The sequence below is a fragment of the Onychomys torridus genome, chromosome 14 (genome assembly GCF_903995425.1).
Source record: "Onychomys torridus chromosome 14, mOncTor1.1, whole genome shotgun sequence".
NCBI classification, from domain to species: domain Eukaryota; kingdom Metazoa; phylum Chordata; class Mammalia; order Rodentia; family Cricetidae; genus Onychomys; species Onychomys torridus.
This window is the reverse complement of record NC_050456.1, coordinates 79,171,229-79,187,641: the sequence shown is the minus strand read 5'-3', so window position 1 is coordinate 79,187,641 and position 16,413 is coordinate 79,171,229. Positions and strand designations below refer to the sequence as shown.

General features: G+C 51.0%; 1 protein-coding gene across 6 annotated transcripts; it reads right to left on the bottom strand.

Annotated features, from left to right (window-relative positions):
• Positions 1 to 23: 23 nt before the first annotated feature.
• On the bottom strand, positions 24 to 16,215 carry Zfyve21 (zinc finger FYVE-type containing 21). Of its 6 annotated transcripts, none has more exons than XM_036205694.1 (8): positions 16,008 to 16,215; positions 5,015 to 5,065; positions 4,369 to 4,537; positions 3,389 to 3,464; positions 3,216 to 3,307; positions 2,696 to 2,752; positions 786 to 928; positions 24 to 618 (listed from the first exon to the last, which is right to left on the bottom strand). In XM_036205694.1, exons 1-8 carry the CDS (start codon positions 16,143 to 16,145, stop codon positions 583 to 585), a joined length of 762 nt encoding a protein of 253 aa, XP_036061587.1. In that variant the 5' UTR covers positions 16,146 to 16,215; the 3' UTR covers positions 24 to 582. The 6 variants fall into 6 exon arrangements, with proteins under 6 accessions (XP_036061587.1, XP_036061589.1, XP_036061588.1 ...); XM_036205696.1 differs by having other exon boundaries at positions 786 to 925; XM_036205695.1 differs by having other exon boundaries at positions 2,696 to 2,749.
• Positions 16,216 to 16,413: the final 198 nt, after the last annotated feature.

Here is a 16,413-nt window from a genome sequence, read left to right as displayed (position 1 = left end):
CAAAGTGAGGCCAGAGCCTGCTGTGTACTTTCAAAATAAGTTTTAATCATACACTTTATATACAAATTACTGTACAGTCATTTTAATAAAGTGAATAGTAAGTGAAAAATAGAAAACACAAAGGCGATGCCTTCCTCTTAGTGACATATAAAAGGATTGTTCATTGCCCCAAATTAGTGACAAAATAAACGGAGAGTCATAAACAGGCTAAGGCATTGTAAATGGGCTACTGGAGATAGGCAGGGTCCAATGCTAAACCAGGGCCCTGAGTGACCACCACCTAATTTGTTTCTCTGGGAATAGGGCCAAAAATCTCTAATAAACCTGGTATAGGTTATACTAAAACTGATTTAGTACTGTAGTGCAGCTTCTCCCAACCCTGAAAGTACCAACAATACACTACAATGTAAGCTCTTTAAAGCGTTAATCAACTGTGTACATATTGCACTAGATAAGCGAACACTGCTTCCAGATACTTGAATTGCATTTCCAAGCACACACAGAGCAGAGCCCTGAGTGCTCAGGCAGGGGCAAGCAGCTTGGACTTTGTAACCTGATGTGCTGAGCTCAGTTCCCTTGCAGTTACTGGTCTCGTGATTCATAGAGGAGCTTGGTAGCCTGCAGAATACCATAAAGCATGATTGGTTCTGGGCCTGATCAGAGATGAGCCCATGTGCCTTTTCGGAGAGTAACTAGGGGCATCCCAGTTATGTGGCAACCTTTTGGGAAATACACACTTGTCTCTAATTCCATGAGCTCAGCCTCCCCAACCCTGCCCATGGTACCTTGTGCATGGCTGCCAGCCATGCTGCTGCCTGCCTCTTGCTGCCATTTGCATCCTCTCCAGCCATCAGCCTCAGCTGTGTTGCAGCCTCTGCCCCTGGCACTGTGTACTGCAGGAACATCCCTGTGGCTCGGGTGCTGCCTGCTGGAGGAGGGAGATGAGGTATCATATGGGATCCTAATGCCTGAGTGCTGCTCAGGAAGCAGCCTTGTTGGAAACATGCAGTGGTAAATGATACTAGCTCCTGCTTCTGCAGAGAACCTATGTGCACAGAGAATGGGAAAGGGATATAGAAAACTTGTGATCCCCAGGAACAGGATAAACTAATGGTACCATATCACTAAGCTTTATAGAGTCCTGTTCTCCCAACAGTCCAGAAGCTGCCAAGCCTTCTAGATCATGGCATTCTCCTTCCAACCTTCAGAGAGACCACATGCATGCATGTACGTACACACACACACACACACACACACACACACACACACACACACACTCACTCACTAGAGCAGTGAAGTATGGAAACTACTTTAGCAATGGCCTGGCCATCAGGAGACAAGCCAAGCAGATAGTCACATGAGTCCTGCCTGGAGGCCACAGCTGAGCAGACTGTTACAGCAGGAGCAAGGGCACACTACCCTGCCAGGTGCCTCCTCTTCCACAGCTCACAGCACCCCAGGGAGAATGTTGGGGGTCAGCCTGCCAAGCCACAGCTCCATCTCTGGGCTATGACCAGCTGCACTAAGCATAATAATTTGAATTTAGGCTGTGCCCTAGAAACAAGCAACTTGAGACACAGATCAGTTCTGTCAGGCATGGTTATTAGCCTCATGGTTACCAGAAAAAAAAACATTTTGAGAAATGACCCACCTCTAATCAGATATTAATTCTAAATCAAAACAGCCTGGGTCCCACTGGCCGGTGAGGTGAATTGAACATACAGACCATAGTCAGGAAGAGGCCTGACTTCCTTGCCTGCAAAAGCTCTGGCTAAGAGGGCTGGGCCCACCCAAAGGCTATCTGAACTAAGTTCTAATTCAAAAGCCTAGAAACACACCTGAAGGCCTCGGGCTGAGCTGCCCTACCCAACCTGTTGCAGAACTTCCTATCTGGGCTATGTCAACCATCAGCTTTTGTAAATAAAAATGTACGTAAATGTGGCCACCGTCACTGTTGGCTGTGGCTGTTTTGTGCTTTGCATGGCCATCAAAATTTTACCCCCCAATGGGGGCTTATCGAGATGGTTCTGCAATTAAGAGCACTGATTGCTCTTGTAGAGAACCTAGGTTCAGCTCCTGGCACCTACAAATGGTGGCACAACCATTTGTAACTCCAGTTCTAGGGGAACCAACACATTGTTCTGCTCTCTAAAAGCACTAGAGGCATGTGCATGGTACATCCTTGATCTCAGACTTCCTGATTGGGGGGATGGGGGGTGAGGAGGTATTGAGTGGACTTCCAGACCCTGCCCTTGCTCCATGCACCTCCTTGTTGTATTCCATTAGGCGGGCCCCTCTTACCACTACCTTAAGAGACAGAGATGGAGGAACTGAGAACCAGGAATCCCTGCAGGCAAGCTACTGTGGGTGCAGTGGTGAAAACCGCTGCCCACTGCATGTACCAGCTGCCTGATCAGCAAAAAACTACCTACACACCTGGCCTCAGCCTACTGCAGGCTGGCTTGTCAGCGCTTGAGTAACTTCTCCTGGGGAGAACTGGGCAAAGTTACTTTATTCTGTCAGGCATTTTCACTTATGCTTTACAGATTCATATATTGGACCTAATAACTCTCTTAATCAAAAGAGGTGAACCCAAGTTTCAGAATCCACCCAAGGGACAGAAGCAAAGGGGCCAGAGGAGGAACAGATACCATAGCATGCTGGAAAGAGTGACCCAGAGAGGATGGAGGCTGACCTTCAGAGGCAGGCAGGCTCCCCAGGAGGCTGGTGTAAGTGTGAATGTCTTTTTCTACTTGAAGAAGGTAGGCAGGCAGTGCAAAGAAGAAACAACCGAGAGTCAGTCAGAAAATGGAAAGCAAGATGCGTTAGATCAATCTGCAAGTTGAGAATGTGCGATATGCAGTTCAGCCTGCAGGGCTGAGCTAAGACTGAAGCTCACCAAGGAGATCACTAAGGTCTTAGCTGCACAGGTTCCTGCAGGGGAGGCTCCGGATCAGCCCCCACCACAGACCGTGTCTGGAGCCTCAGACACTGCATTGGAGCCATCTACTGTAAGTAAGTGATCTCAGTGACAGGATACCATGGGCACACCAGGCCAATCTCCCTCATCATCCCCTCTTCCCTCCTGTGGGTCCTAAAGTTATTGACTTAACACAAGTCCCGATGAAGAGCACAGCAGGCCATCTTAGGACCAAGTGTACCTCCTGTTGCCCATATAGGTACTAGAGACCCTCCTGCTTAGGAAAGGCATGTACCTCCAGGAGTGAAGCCTTCTGTGAGAATCTGCACGGTACAGACATGTGCAATCTCAATTTCATGATGACTGTCCCCATCCAGAATCAAGCATCTACGACAAACAGAAGTCATGAGACTGAGGTGTAAAGCCTGTGACAGCACTGCCCAGTGCCAGTGGGACTTCGCCTCTTACCTCTGGTTGTTGGAAAGACGACAAACCATAGTCTCAGGCTTCTCTGAGTTCCCAAAAGTAACAAGGAAGGTAGCTCCTTGGAAGACAAAACCAAAGCGGTTACACAGGACCCTACTGCTTTATCTCCCTGCCCCCAGACCCATGTGCTCAGGACAGAAACGCCTTCTTCCTCCGCTACCAGATGGGAGAGGACAGGCTGACACAAATAAGGATCCCTTCAGTTAGGCAAAAAGGCAATAATGAATTAAGGGTCTCAAAAGCTTAAAAAGACATTGATTGGGGCTGGAGATGACTCAGTGGTTAAGAGCACTGTTCTCTCAGAGAACCTAGGTTCAATTCCTAGCACACACATGGTGGCTTAGAACTGCCTGTAACTCCAGTTCCAGGAGAACCGATGTTTTCTTCTGACTGCTGTAGGCATGAGGCAGACTCATGGTGCACAGACATTATGTAGGAAAAGTGCCCACCCACATAAAGTAGAACTAAGGGCACGGCCACACATACAAAGCTGTGAACTTCGTTATAACCATCAAAGATGGCAAGTAGGAGAGTTCATCATCAAGGCCCAAATCATTTAACTCTAGAGCAGACTGGGCAAGAACAATTGGCAGAGCAGAGGCTGGCCCTCGCCTGTGGGGTACACATAGGCCTGCAGCCTGAGAAGCTGTGCTGCTTGGCAGAGCTGTGGAGACAGGCCACACCCCAAAAGCACTCCCTTTTCTTCTCCCTCGTGCTCCTTGGATGGGCTTCAGAACCAGCATCTGCACCTATTACAGCTTGTCTCCAGGCCTCTGAGAGCCAAGCCAGTCTCGACCACCAATGACACCCTGTCCATCTGGTGGCAGTGCCCAGTGAGTCAGACTGACCTCTCGGAACATTTCCATCTCCAAAGTCCAAAAGAAAGTAGGGAAGAGGGCAAGACACACCACCTTGGAGCAGGCCACGTTTTAAGCATGGTGAGTGGACATGCTGTCACTTACCACTTAGGAGCACCTTGAGCTGCTTGTCATAAAACTCAGCCTCGCGGTGAGACACCAGGGCACATTCAGCACACTGGCGCACTGGGTCCACGAAGCACATGCGCCTGAGCGGCACCTTCTGGCTGCAGCACCTGTCGCAGAAGCATTTCCCACAGCGGCGGCAGTGGTGCTGATGAGGGTGAAGGTTGGGCAGTGAGTAGAGTCGCACAGACACACCAGGCCCGCCCCGCTAGCCAGTCCTGTCAGGACCCTGAATGCATCTGTAGCTGTGTGTGCCACTTCCACACAAACCCAGCTGGACACAAAAGAGCTCAGCCTCACTTGGGAAAAGTGAACTGAAAGAGCCACCCGCTCTGTAGGTGTGTGTGTGTCTGTGTGTCTGTCTGTCTGTCTGTCTAGTGTTTGAACCCAGGGCTTTGTACATTCTAGGAAAGCCATTCAATCACTCAGCTACAACCCAAGCCCTTAATTCCTTCAACTTCTTGCTGCCCAGTACTTGCTGTCTCTGAGCCTCCTTGGAGCTCAGTACTGCCTGTTGGGGAGCTACACCAGTAACTGAAATAGACTATCAGAATGCCCCTGTAAGATCCAGCTCCTCTGAGGAATTGGGACACACAGACACACACATCCCACAGCCTCAGCTTACCTTTCTGGTGATAAAGTCAAATTTGGCATCACACTGCATACATCTTGGACACTAGGAGAGAACATAACAGTACTATAATCCAGATCTGTCACTTGGCTAATTGCTGAGGTGCCAGGAAAGGGTGCAAAGAAAGCCAACTTTCTGCCAGTATAAGCAGCCTGCAGAGGCAGACTATGGAACAGCAAGGCAGGACAGCCCGAGTTCAGTGTCCAGCTCAGAAGCCAGACAAGACTGGTCAGGCCACAGCCCAAGGCTCTAGGTTAGGAGCTTTAAGGTTGCAGGCGCCCTAGCTGGGGCCTAGCCTGAATGTCCGATAGCCACTATTTTGTAGGGTGCAAAAGCATACAGTTTGACTTTTTTGCAGCAGACTTGAGATTCAGAAGGGCTTTGTTCTTTCAGACTCTGTATGCAGGGGCAGTTTACTCTAGCTGCCTCATCCTGTTAGAGGAGCCAAAGACCAGTGGTGTGAAGTGAACATGACACTCCACAGCAATAAATGACCTACCCTGGGGAAAGGATTTGTCAAGCCTGCTTTAGAGACAAAGGAAAGTATGGGGAATCTTCTTGAGAAGTAGGGCTCTAGATAGCTGAGATATAAAGCTGTCTCTAAATGCATACCTGACTAGGGCCTGTGAGAAAAAAGCTAGAGCAGAACACAGGACGAGAGGTCCAGTATGGCCTGAAATGTCCTGAAGAGGCTTATACACAGGAGAGAAGCAAAGGGCTCTGAGACTGGACTGTTGGGCAGATGGTCTCCTGTGCAAATGGAATTTGCAGGAGAACAGCATAGACTACAATGGCATGAAAGATGTGGGGAGAGGGTGGTGGTTGCACAGTTCCCCTCAACAGTGAGGAGGGCTGAGTCCACTCTCACGGTGCTTGCCTTCCTCCTCAGAAGCAGAACAGGGTATGCCACCGAGTCTGCATCATGCTTGAAGTATCTCCCACCCCAGAATCCAATACACTGTATAAATCCTGTTCAGAGGGGCTGTTTCATAGCAAGACCCACAACAAGAAGTATCCTCTCCAGATGACCCAGTGCCATCAAACCAAGGAGACACATACTGGTTGTGTCTTTAGATACTCTGAGGACCTCGATTCTGTGGCCACCAGCTGGTTACTCCAAGGGTCACCACGACTTTAAGAAGTACATTCTCTCCACAAACTCAGATCTGCCTGAGCTGCTCACCCCACACTAGAAGGCTGGATCGTATAGCAGGCAAGGGCCACTGCCTTCTTTCTGAACTGTGAAACAAGTCATGCTAACTGGACACATGGAGCTCACAAGCCCAGGACACAGAGTGAGCAAGTCAGGAAGGCTGGTGGTGCTGAGGGAAGGCCTGCACCCATCACACGTAAGAACAGAGATGACCTGATCCTGTACCCAGGACAGCAGCCCAACCAGGAAAGAACACCTGAAGGATGCACAGCAGGGAAACCCAGGCCCAGCCAAGCCTGCACTGCAGACTGTCAGTATTTAAAACACTCTTGTTGGGGCCTGGAGAGATGGCTCAGCAGTTAAGAGCACCAGCTGATCTTCCAGAGGACCTGAGTTTAGTTCCTAGTGCTCACATCAGGCAGCTCACAACTGCCTATAATTCCAGCTCTATAGAAATGGACTCCCTCTTCTGGCCTATGGACACCTGCACTTGCATGCACATAATTAAAACTAGAAAGGTTTTTAAAGACTCGTGTTTACCAAAACCTGACATACATGCATAGGGCTATCTGCCCAGGTGTCCATGGGATTGAGGCTGGCTAGTCTTCACTGCTGGAGTGAGTACCCAGCAGTTCTGGGACTCCTACTGAAGAGGCTGCAGGCACCTTGGAAGAACCAGCTGAGGGCTAGAGTCCTGAGGAACGGTCATGGCACTTCTTCCCAAGTATCCCAGGTGAGAATGCTGTTTCATGAGCCTCCCACTCATGGACAGCCACTGTTCAGCCCACCGGAAATCACTGACTCCAGCTGTGTCTACAGTGCCCAGCGGGAATAACACCATGTTCAGTGTACAGGTGATTTCCTGGCACAAAGTGTCTGGTGACCATCAGATGGCCAACTCCAAAGGCACACAACTCCCAGGTCAGGGAAGGTTCTGCCTGAACTAACTGGCCTCCTACATTCTCTAGAGGGAGGGGAAGTATGAAATGATATCACTGACAGCTTCCCTCAGTGTCCCCACTCACACCCAGGAGAGGGTGCTTAAACCTGGCTCTGGAGGAGTAATTCCAGCTATAAATATTCTGCTAATCCATGGAAGGAGACTTTTTCCATGAAAATGAAGTCACTACGTGATGAATTATGATAGACTTGTCCTAAGTCCCATGTACCAAGACATCCATAGTCCTGGAACACAAAGCCCCCCAGTCTCAGGAGGTGCTAGTGACGCTGGGCCATGGCGTGTACAAAGTGATGTGCAAAGTGGTGGGAAGAGATGCCAAAATTCCCACACCAGGGAGCATCTGCCATGGTGACAGGTAGTGACCTGAAAACAAGGGAACAATACAAGCTTCCTGTGAGATGGGAACTAAGAACTGCTAAAGGTTGAGAACCCACAGGTGGGAAGTGAGAGAAGATTCCCAGTGCGGAGAACTTCCTTTCCCTTCCAGTAAGAAGGAAGACAGACAAGACCAAAATGACTTGAAATATCGAAAAAGGGATGGGATTAGAAATAGCATAATGGGCTGGCAGTGCTGGCACACACCTTTAATCCAAGCACTTGGGAGGCAGAGGCAGGCGGATCTGAGTTCAAGGCTAGCCTGGTCTACAGAGTAAATTCCAGGACAGTCAGGGCTACACAGAGAAACCCTACCTTGAGGGAGAAAAAAAGGAGGGTGGGAGGGATTGAGAGAGAAAGAAGGAAGGGTGAGAGGGAGGGAAGGGGGGGAGAGGCGAAGTGGGGAAGAAATGGCCACGATGGGCCAGGTAGTCGTAGTGAATCCTAGCACTCAGAAGACAGGCAAGCAGATCTCTGTGAGTTCAAGGACAGCCAGGGCTGAATGGGCATATTATGGGCTTAGAAAGATGGCTCACTGGTCTGCCTTCCTAGAACATCTTTTTTTAGAAAATTCTAGGAAAAAAAAAAAATGAAAGACTGAGTGGGCCATATTTTGACTAAGACTTTTTAATCTAATGGTCATTCCAGATCTCATCACTGACAGAGGGCTGACAGTGGCCTGACAAGGCTTGGCATGGGGGCAGGACAGCTAGCTACTCATGAGTCCCTGGCTCTGCTGGTCAGCACACTGTGTGGTCAATCAGAGGCTTTCTGTCATGGCAACATGACAGAGGAGGAGCAGGGGTCCATACTGGGGGGACTTGCCCCCACCTTTTCCCCCAGGGTAAAAAGGAGGAGTGAGGGATAAGAGACTTAGATAGAAATATAGAGGGGAGAGACAGAAACACAGGACAGCCTCGGGAGAGGCTGGATCCTTATCCACTGGCCCCTTCTGTCTCTTCTAAAGGGCTTTTTAAAGGAATGCCAAAGGGTGGAGCAAAAGACCTCCCCCTAGCACAGCCAAGTGCAGACCCTTCCAAACACCTGGTATGCACGCACGTGGTCCAGCCATCCCCTTACACAGCCCTGCTAGGTAATGCAATCTCACTAGGAAACCCCTATGGGCTCCCACACCACACGACCACTAGGTACCTTCTGCAGCACAGGCCATCAGGTCTGAATGTAGCTGGGACCACACAAAACAGAACCCGTTACCCACGAATCCCAGGTCCTTGCTACCTACACATGTGCAGGCGGCTCTTCACTCTTCTCCCTTGCTACATCAGGTGATGTTTGGAGGATTCCTCCTCACCCCACTGACAGCCTGACCTTGGCCTTGTCACAGGCAGATTCTGGAAGATCCACACACAGAGAAATGGCCCAGAACATGGGACCATCACCCAAGAGCCTGCAGCTCTTCCCTTGAACTTGGACCTACAGATCACATGCCCAGCCCTAGGCTGATGCACATGTGTTCCATAAAACACACAAATTCCTATCTGATGAGGGGGCTGGCTTCATGACAGAGGCCAACACCAAGCCTCTGCAGGTGCCTCTGAGGAATCCTTGGGGCCATGCTCAATATCCTTTCACTGAGGGAGAACAGGGACCCTTTGGGGCATCACTGCAGCAAGGACAGAGATACCAAGATTGAGGTTCTTCCAGCCCTAGTGAGCGCCACGGATCACTCACTGTGCCACAGAGAGCTTCTACATTTCTGAGATCTCATGGCTAGCATTTTGTTTCCTAGCTGTTCTTATTCTGGTTTCTGGTCTTGGAGGCCATGCCTGGCCCATCCCAGCCTCTGGAGCTGTCCAAAGGCCAGTAAGCAGCTGTCAGAGGCCTTTGCCCTCAGATTCTTGACTGTTCATGAGCATGCCACAGTTTGAACAGCATCAAGTCCCTGCTACAATGTGGTGTCTTCCTTGACTTGGATGTCGGCTACAAGAACTACACAGTGGTCAGTGCGATTATACAAGGAAGTCACAGTACTACCAGTTCTGTGAGAGAAGCTATATATTTATAGTCCCTAGGCCACCCTGGCCTCAGGTTCCCTGGGGCAACTTGCAATGCTGTGTTCAGATCAGCTAAAGGTGTGTGTGTGTGTGTGTGTGTGTGTGTGTGTGTGTGTGTGCGCGCGCGTTCACGCGCGCGCGCGCGCTCCCATGTGGAAACTAGAGGTCAATCTCAAGTGTTTTTGGAGGTAGGGTCTCTCAGTGGACTACAGTTTGCCAAGCAGGCTAGGCTAGCTGGTCAGTGAATCCCAGGAATCTGCCTATCTCTGCCTCCCTGGTGTAGAGGATTATAGGTGTACCCTGCCATGCCCAGTCCCCCCCACACACACACTGTAGTGGAGTATTTAGGATCCAGTGTGACACATTTGTTACTGAGTGAACACACCCCTGGCCTGGGCGGCTGTGTCAGGCACTGTGCTGCCCTCTACCTGTCAGACCTGCCAGCCTACAGAGCTGGTCCTCCTGTTGGTCCTCCTGCTGGTGCTCCCTGCACCATGCCTGATGCCTGCACCATCCCTGATGCCTGCGGGCCCATGAGTACTGGCTCCTCCCTGAGGTACCAGAACACCTGTAGCTCCTTCTAGAATCCCAGTTCCTCTACCTCACGGTCCCATTTATCTCTAGATGGCTTTGGTCCTAGGACCCAAGGGACACCTTAGGTCTCTCTGCCACCCTCTTAATGCAGAGCTCTCTTTCCTGTCTTTGGCCTCTTTCATGCCTGGGGTTTGGAAAGGTTGAACGGGCCCTTTGATTTTTATTCTCCACCATCATTTTTTTTTTCTTTTAAAAAGTGGAGGTGGGGGGCTGGAGAGATGGCTCAGAAGTTAAGAGCACTGGCTGCTCTTCCAGAGGACCTGAGTTCAGTTCCCAGCTACCACATGGTGGTTCACTACCATCTATCATGAGATCTGGTGCCCTCTTCTGGCGTGTAGGCATACATACAGGCAGAACACTGTATATATAATAAATAAATCTTTTTTTTTTTTCTTTTGGTTTTTTTGAGACAGGGTTTCTCTGTCCTGGACTAGCTCTGTAGACCAGGCTGGCCTCAAACTCACAGAGATCCGCCTGCCTCTGCCTCCCAACCGCCCGGCAATAAATCTTAAAAAAATAAAAAAAATAAAAAAAAAGTAGAGGTGGGAAAAAAGCTGGAGGTGGAAATTTTAAAAAAAGGTAGAGAATGTAAGAGCAAGAACTAACAATGGCTGGTGACTCCAAGGGCAGTACCTCATTGTCCAGACTGGTCACCTGTACACAGGGGCTGCCAGTCTCCTCCCATCCTCCCCGAGTCCCATCCCTGAGGTGGCTGCACATATAATCTGGGTTTCCCCACTTTCCTCCTAAAAGCCACACTGTCTTCACCCTCAGCCACTGTCACAGTGTACTCCCTCTGCTCATGGCTTCCCACCCAGCTCCTCACACTCCCAGGCTTAGTTCAAGTCTACAATCCCATGCTGAGGCAGGAGGATCATTTCAAGTCCGAGGTTACTCATAACCACATAGTAAGTTTGAGAACAGCTTGAGATACATAGTAAGACTGTCTCAAAATAACGAAAGCATAATCAGTGTGCTTATTCAGAAAATGGACAGATTTTTAAACAATTTTCCTGTTGATTTCATTAATAAAAGAAATTTCAAATTATCAGCCCAGCAATTTAACATGAGAAGAGAATAAGGAACTAACTAACAGTGGATAAAGCTACGAAGGTTAAAGTCCTGCCACAGAATCCGCCTGAGCCCGTGAGGGGCCTGCCTGGGGGAGCTGGGCAGCTGCTGCAGCTCCTCCCCATCTGGGCCTGCACGGGACACAGCTATTTCAGCAGACGAGGATACACACTGCCCCATGCCCTGAAACCTGCTGCCTCACTTGTGCAGCACAGCTGTCTGCAGCAGGCGTCACTTCACACCGTGTCAGACCTCTGTTACGGGGCACTGATGCCAGAACTGAGACCAGAGGAGCAGACTGGGCAACCCGTACAGCCAGCAGCTTAGGGACCCTGCATGCATGGCCCAGGAACAGAGGAGACCGAGGGTAGAGAGAGAATCGGCTTGAGCAGTGGCCCCATGAGACCCACCTGCTGTCTGAGCCTCTGGCCAAGGCTAGCAGACTCTACTCATGGCCTGGGTGGGGCAGGCTGCAGTGCTCCCTGCGCTCCATGGTGCCTTGTGCTTCCCACCTTCCAGAGATGGGGAAGAAGCTGGAGACAGGGAAGGACAAAGAGACAGGACAGGTAAGAGTGAGCCCACCCAGAAAATCTCCACCTATGCCCCCTTCCCAGCACCAGGTCCCCAGAGCACCTGCTGATTCAATGTTGGTCTATGCAAGACTGACCCAGTGGCACCCGCTCAGAAGGTCTTCCAGCTAAGTGAGACAGCCTTGAGAAGAAAGAAACAGAGGGACCCAGGGCAAAACCAGAGCTAGGTCAGGAGTACTGAGAAGGTGGAGTCCCACCTCCCCTCCACAGCCCACACTTCAGGGGCCAACATTCCAGCTCTTTGGGATCAGCCTCCTACCCACAGCTTCAGGGACATCTGACAGCAGATAGGATAGCACAAGGTGAATGTAGTCTCAAAATAACACTGTAAGCTTAAGTGGGTGTTAAAGGACTAGAGGGATGGCTCAGAGGTTAAGAGCACTTGTTGCTCTTGCAGAGAACCTGGGTTCGATTTTCGGCTCCCACATGATGAACCATTTGTAACTCCAGTTCCAGGGGATCCAATGACCCCTTCTGACCTCTATGGGCACCAGGCACACACATGGTGCACATACACACATGCAGGCAAACATTCAGACACATTAAAAATAAAAAAATAAAAAAAAAAACACAAACCAGCATTTAAGACAAACATCTACCTTCCTCCCTTTGAGGAAGGAGCCATGAGACAACCCTGACCCCACTGTCCTTAATCCACCATTGTGTAAAAACTGCTGGCCCATGGGCCAGTGCATCAGGCTCTGGATCACAAGATCAAGTAACCTAGCTGGGCCTTGGGGGTGGCTGACATCTGCAGTTGCAGCTGCTTAGGAGACGAAGCAGAAGGATCACAAATTCAAGGCAAGCCCAAACTACTAAAATCAGAAGACCAGCCCAGACAACTATGTGAGCCTTTGTCTCAAACAAAAAAAACAAAAAAACAGAAACAATAAAAAAAGAGGGCCTAGCAAGATGGCTTCAAAGGGTAAAGTGCTTGCTGTCAGGCTTGGGTTCAAGCCCAGATTCCATGGCAATAGGAATGAACTGGCCCTCAAAGTTATCCTCTGACTTCTACACGTGCAGGGGAATACATGCATGCCTGCAGGCACATATACACACATACACCATATACACTTATACACAATGATAAAAAATTAAAGTTAAAAAAGGGGGGTGTTGGGAGATGGCTCAGTGGGTAAAGTACTGGCCACACAAGCTTGGAGATCTGAGTTCAGATCCCCGAACACACCCCAGAAAAGCTGAGCACAGGAACGTGCACCTAGTAATCCCAGCACTGGGCAGAGAAAAGCAGATCCCTGAGTTCACTGGGCAGCCAGTCCAGCCAATAGGTGAGCTCCAGATTCAGTGAGAGACTGTCTGAAAAGGTAAGATAGTGAATGACTGAAGGAACAACCTGAAGCCTGGCCTCTACTCACATATGCACACACCCACACAAACACACACACACCAATGCCAAAGACTATTAATCAACAGGAAGCCAATGAGTTGTTTAAACAAAACAACAGTTCAGGAGCTATGGAAGTAGCTCAGCACCCGAGAACACTTGCTGCTCTTGCAGAGAACCTGAGTTCGGTACCTAGAAAGTACATGGTGGCTCACAACTCCAGTTCTAGGGACCCCACACCCTCTTCAGGCACCGAAAGAAAGCAAAGAGCCGACATACACATATAAGCATGAGCCAAGGAAGAAACAAGACTGTCGGCGGGCTGGAAGCCAGCTGCCCCAGAGTGCGGTTCCGTCTCAGGGACCCCTATCAGGCTTCTAGTTTACAGAGTTGTCCACCAACTCAACTCAGAGATGATGAATGGAGAAGCTAATTAAAGCCTGGTAGCAGAGCAGGAACTTTCTCCTGACGTTTATCTCAATCTCAGCCAAGGGACCGAAGCCTCCGGCCAGCCCTGTCATACGGCTGCTGGTCACAGAGCTAGAACACACAGGGAGGCTCTTGGAAGAGCACAAGGTGAACTTTACACTGTGATCCTTGTGAAACAACTGTGTGATCCCAGCCTTCCCCCAGGACCAACCAAGATCACGGGCACAGGCCCCCTGGGGCGCAGCACCAGGCCAGGTTTGGCAGGCACTCCAGATCCCCATTCTTTACCCCATAAGGCTGAACTGGGTTCTCAAATGCCAAGTACGGTGAAGGCCTGATTCCTGACTGGACTGCAGAGCAGCCAATCTCCTCCATCAGGCCCTGAGCAAGCCCTCCCCACCCTACCTTCTGTGGGAGCCTGCCACCTCCGCTTGTCTGGGCCCTCTCTTCTGGCCTTGGTCACTCCCACAAAGCAAAGCCCTTTCTGCCTGACCTGGGACACAGAGCCCATGCCCTCCTCCTCCTCGGTACAGTTACCTGTCACAGAACCTCCCCTCCCATCTTGGCATGGACATGGCATTTCTGCCAGTCCAGATTTTATGGGGAGTAACTTATAAAGTCTGATATAAAGATTGCATCAGGTAAAAACACCTAACTTAAAGGCTCCTTGGAGAGCAACAGGGAAAATCTTGAGAAAGCTAGTCTAGAGCCAGTGAGAACACTTTCCCAAGAGCCTCAACTTCTCCTGTTCCCCACAGCATGGCTTCCCACCCCCAACTGGACTCTATACCCCTCTCTCTCTCTCTCTCTCTCTCTCTCTCTCTCTCTCTCACACACACACACACACACACACACACACACACACACACATACACACACGTCCCCTATTTCAATCTCTGCTTTACTGGGCTCTCCTGTAAACAGTTATGCCTGCCCAGTTCAGTGTTAACACTGAAACTCATTCACAACACCCGCTTTTACCCACTACGCCATCTATCTCCCCAGCACCTGATCTTTGTTGTTTTGAAACAGTTGTGTAGCCCAGGCTGGTCATAAACTCTATTATCCTGTCTCAGTCTTCCAAGGGCTGGAGTTACAGAGTTACAGGCTGTGTCCCAATCTCACCCAACTCCCCTTTATTTGGGGCATTTTAAGACAGGGTCTTACTGTGTAGCCCTGGCTGGCCTGAATTCAGTACATAGTCCAGGCTGACCCTGAACTCAGACATCTACCTAAACCATGCCTTAACCTTACCCATTACACAGTTCAGGGGTGTAAGGAGCACTCAGTGTTGTGCTCAGTTATCTTTACAGACATGAGCTCAGTGACATGCCCAGCATACCCAGGAACATACAACCCAGTCTAGGCCCCCTTTCAGGGCTCTAAGAAGTGAGTACTGACATGAACCTTCTCTTTAGGAACTCTCGAGTAATTTCAGAGTTGGGAAGGGGAGTGGCGAGGGCAGGCAGCTGCAGCGTCTGGTCGCACAGGTGGGTTCTCCAGCCCCTGTGCCCACTGTTCCAAGAACGCTGGCCTTGCTCTAGGCAGCTGCGGGCCTCACCTACTTACGGATGAGAGCCACAGGGGAGACGGAGCAGCTGACTAGAGTTCTGAACACAGAATCCAACTTAAGAAAATTGGGAGGAGGCCAGGTGTGATGGAGCGCACCTTTAATCCCACCACGCAGGGTGAGTTCGAGGCCAACATAGCAACAGGTAGTGCATGCCTAGCACCAGGCAGAGGCGGGTATATCTATTTGAGTTCTAGGCCATACTGTGTATGTAGGGAGTTCCAGAACAGCCAGGGTTATACAGTGAAGACCCACTTTAAGGAAAAATAGAATGAATGAATGAACTTACAATGGCCACTGAGATGGCTCACGAAGTAAAGGCACGTGCTGCCACGCCTGAGACCCGAGCTCCACCCCTGGGACCCACATAGTGGAAGAAAACTACCTTCCACAAGTGGTCCTCTGAATCTACACGCGCGCGCTGTGGCATGGGGGCAAAGGCACATACACACACGAATAAATCAACGTAAAAAGTTTTAAGTATACAAAAATCACCAGTACTTAACGCAGATGCCTTCTAATTGACTCTGAAATAAACTCGCATGGAATGCATGAAGTGCTCCCATTTTCTCCCAAGTGGCCAAGCTCTGCAGCGTTCAGAACTCGGAAGCCTGCAAACTCGGGGCACCGCACCTCCAGCAGGCAGCAGGAGGGGCCGACTCCCTCACCCTCGCCGCCACCGACCCACTCCAGCCCACCGGTCGGCCGCTCCACCGCCCCCCGGCTCTGCACCGCGCAGCCAATGACCGCCAGGGCACAGACACCGCCCCCGCAGGGCCGCGGGGACGGCGGGGACGACACGACGGGAGCCGCGGCCGAGCGCCCCGAGGGCGGAGGCGGGAGACGCCCAGGCTCTGGCTGGGGACGCAAGGGCTCGGACTCACCTCCTTGTCCGGGACCCACTGCGGCTCCTCCAAGCCGAACGGGCTTCCGAAGGCGCGGTGCTCTGGCACCATGCGCAGGCCGCTGGGCGAGCGCACAAGCTTCTTGGCGTCGCAGCGCGCGGCCACCCCCGAGGACATGTCTCCGCCAGAGCCCCTCACGCCACCGCCAGCGCTGAGCCCACACAGGGCGCCACCCCGCCCCGCCCTCCGGCACCATGACAGCGCCGGAGCCCAATCCGCAACCGCAGCTCGGAACACGAGCCAATCGGAGAGTGGTATCCGCCCCAGCACCGCTCTTCTCCAATCAGCTCAAGGTCCCCGCCCCTGCTGCCGACTACCAATCGGCGGCGAGGGCCGAGGGGCGCCCTCTGCGCCGCTCGAGGAGATTGCGACTTCGGATTGGCTA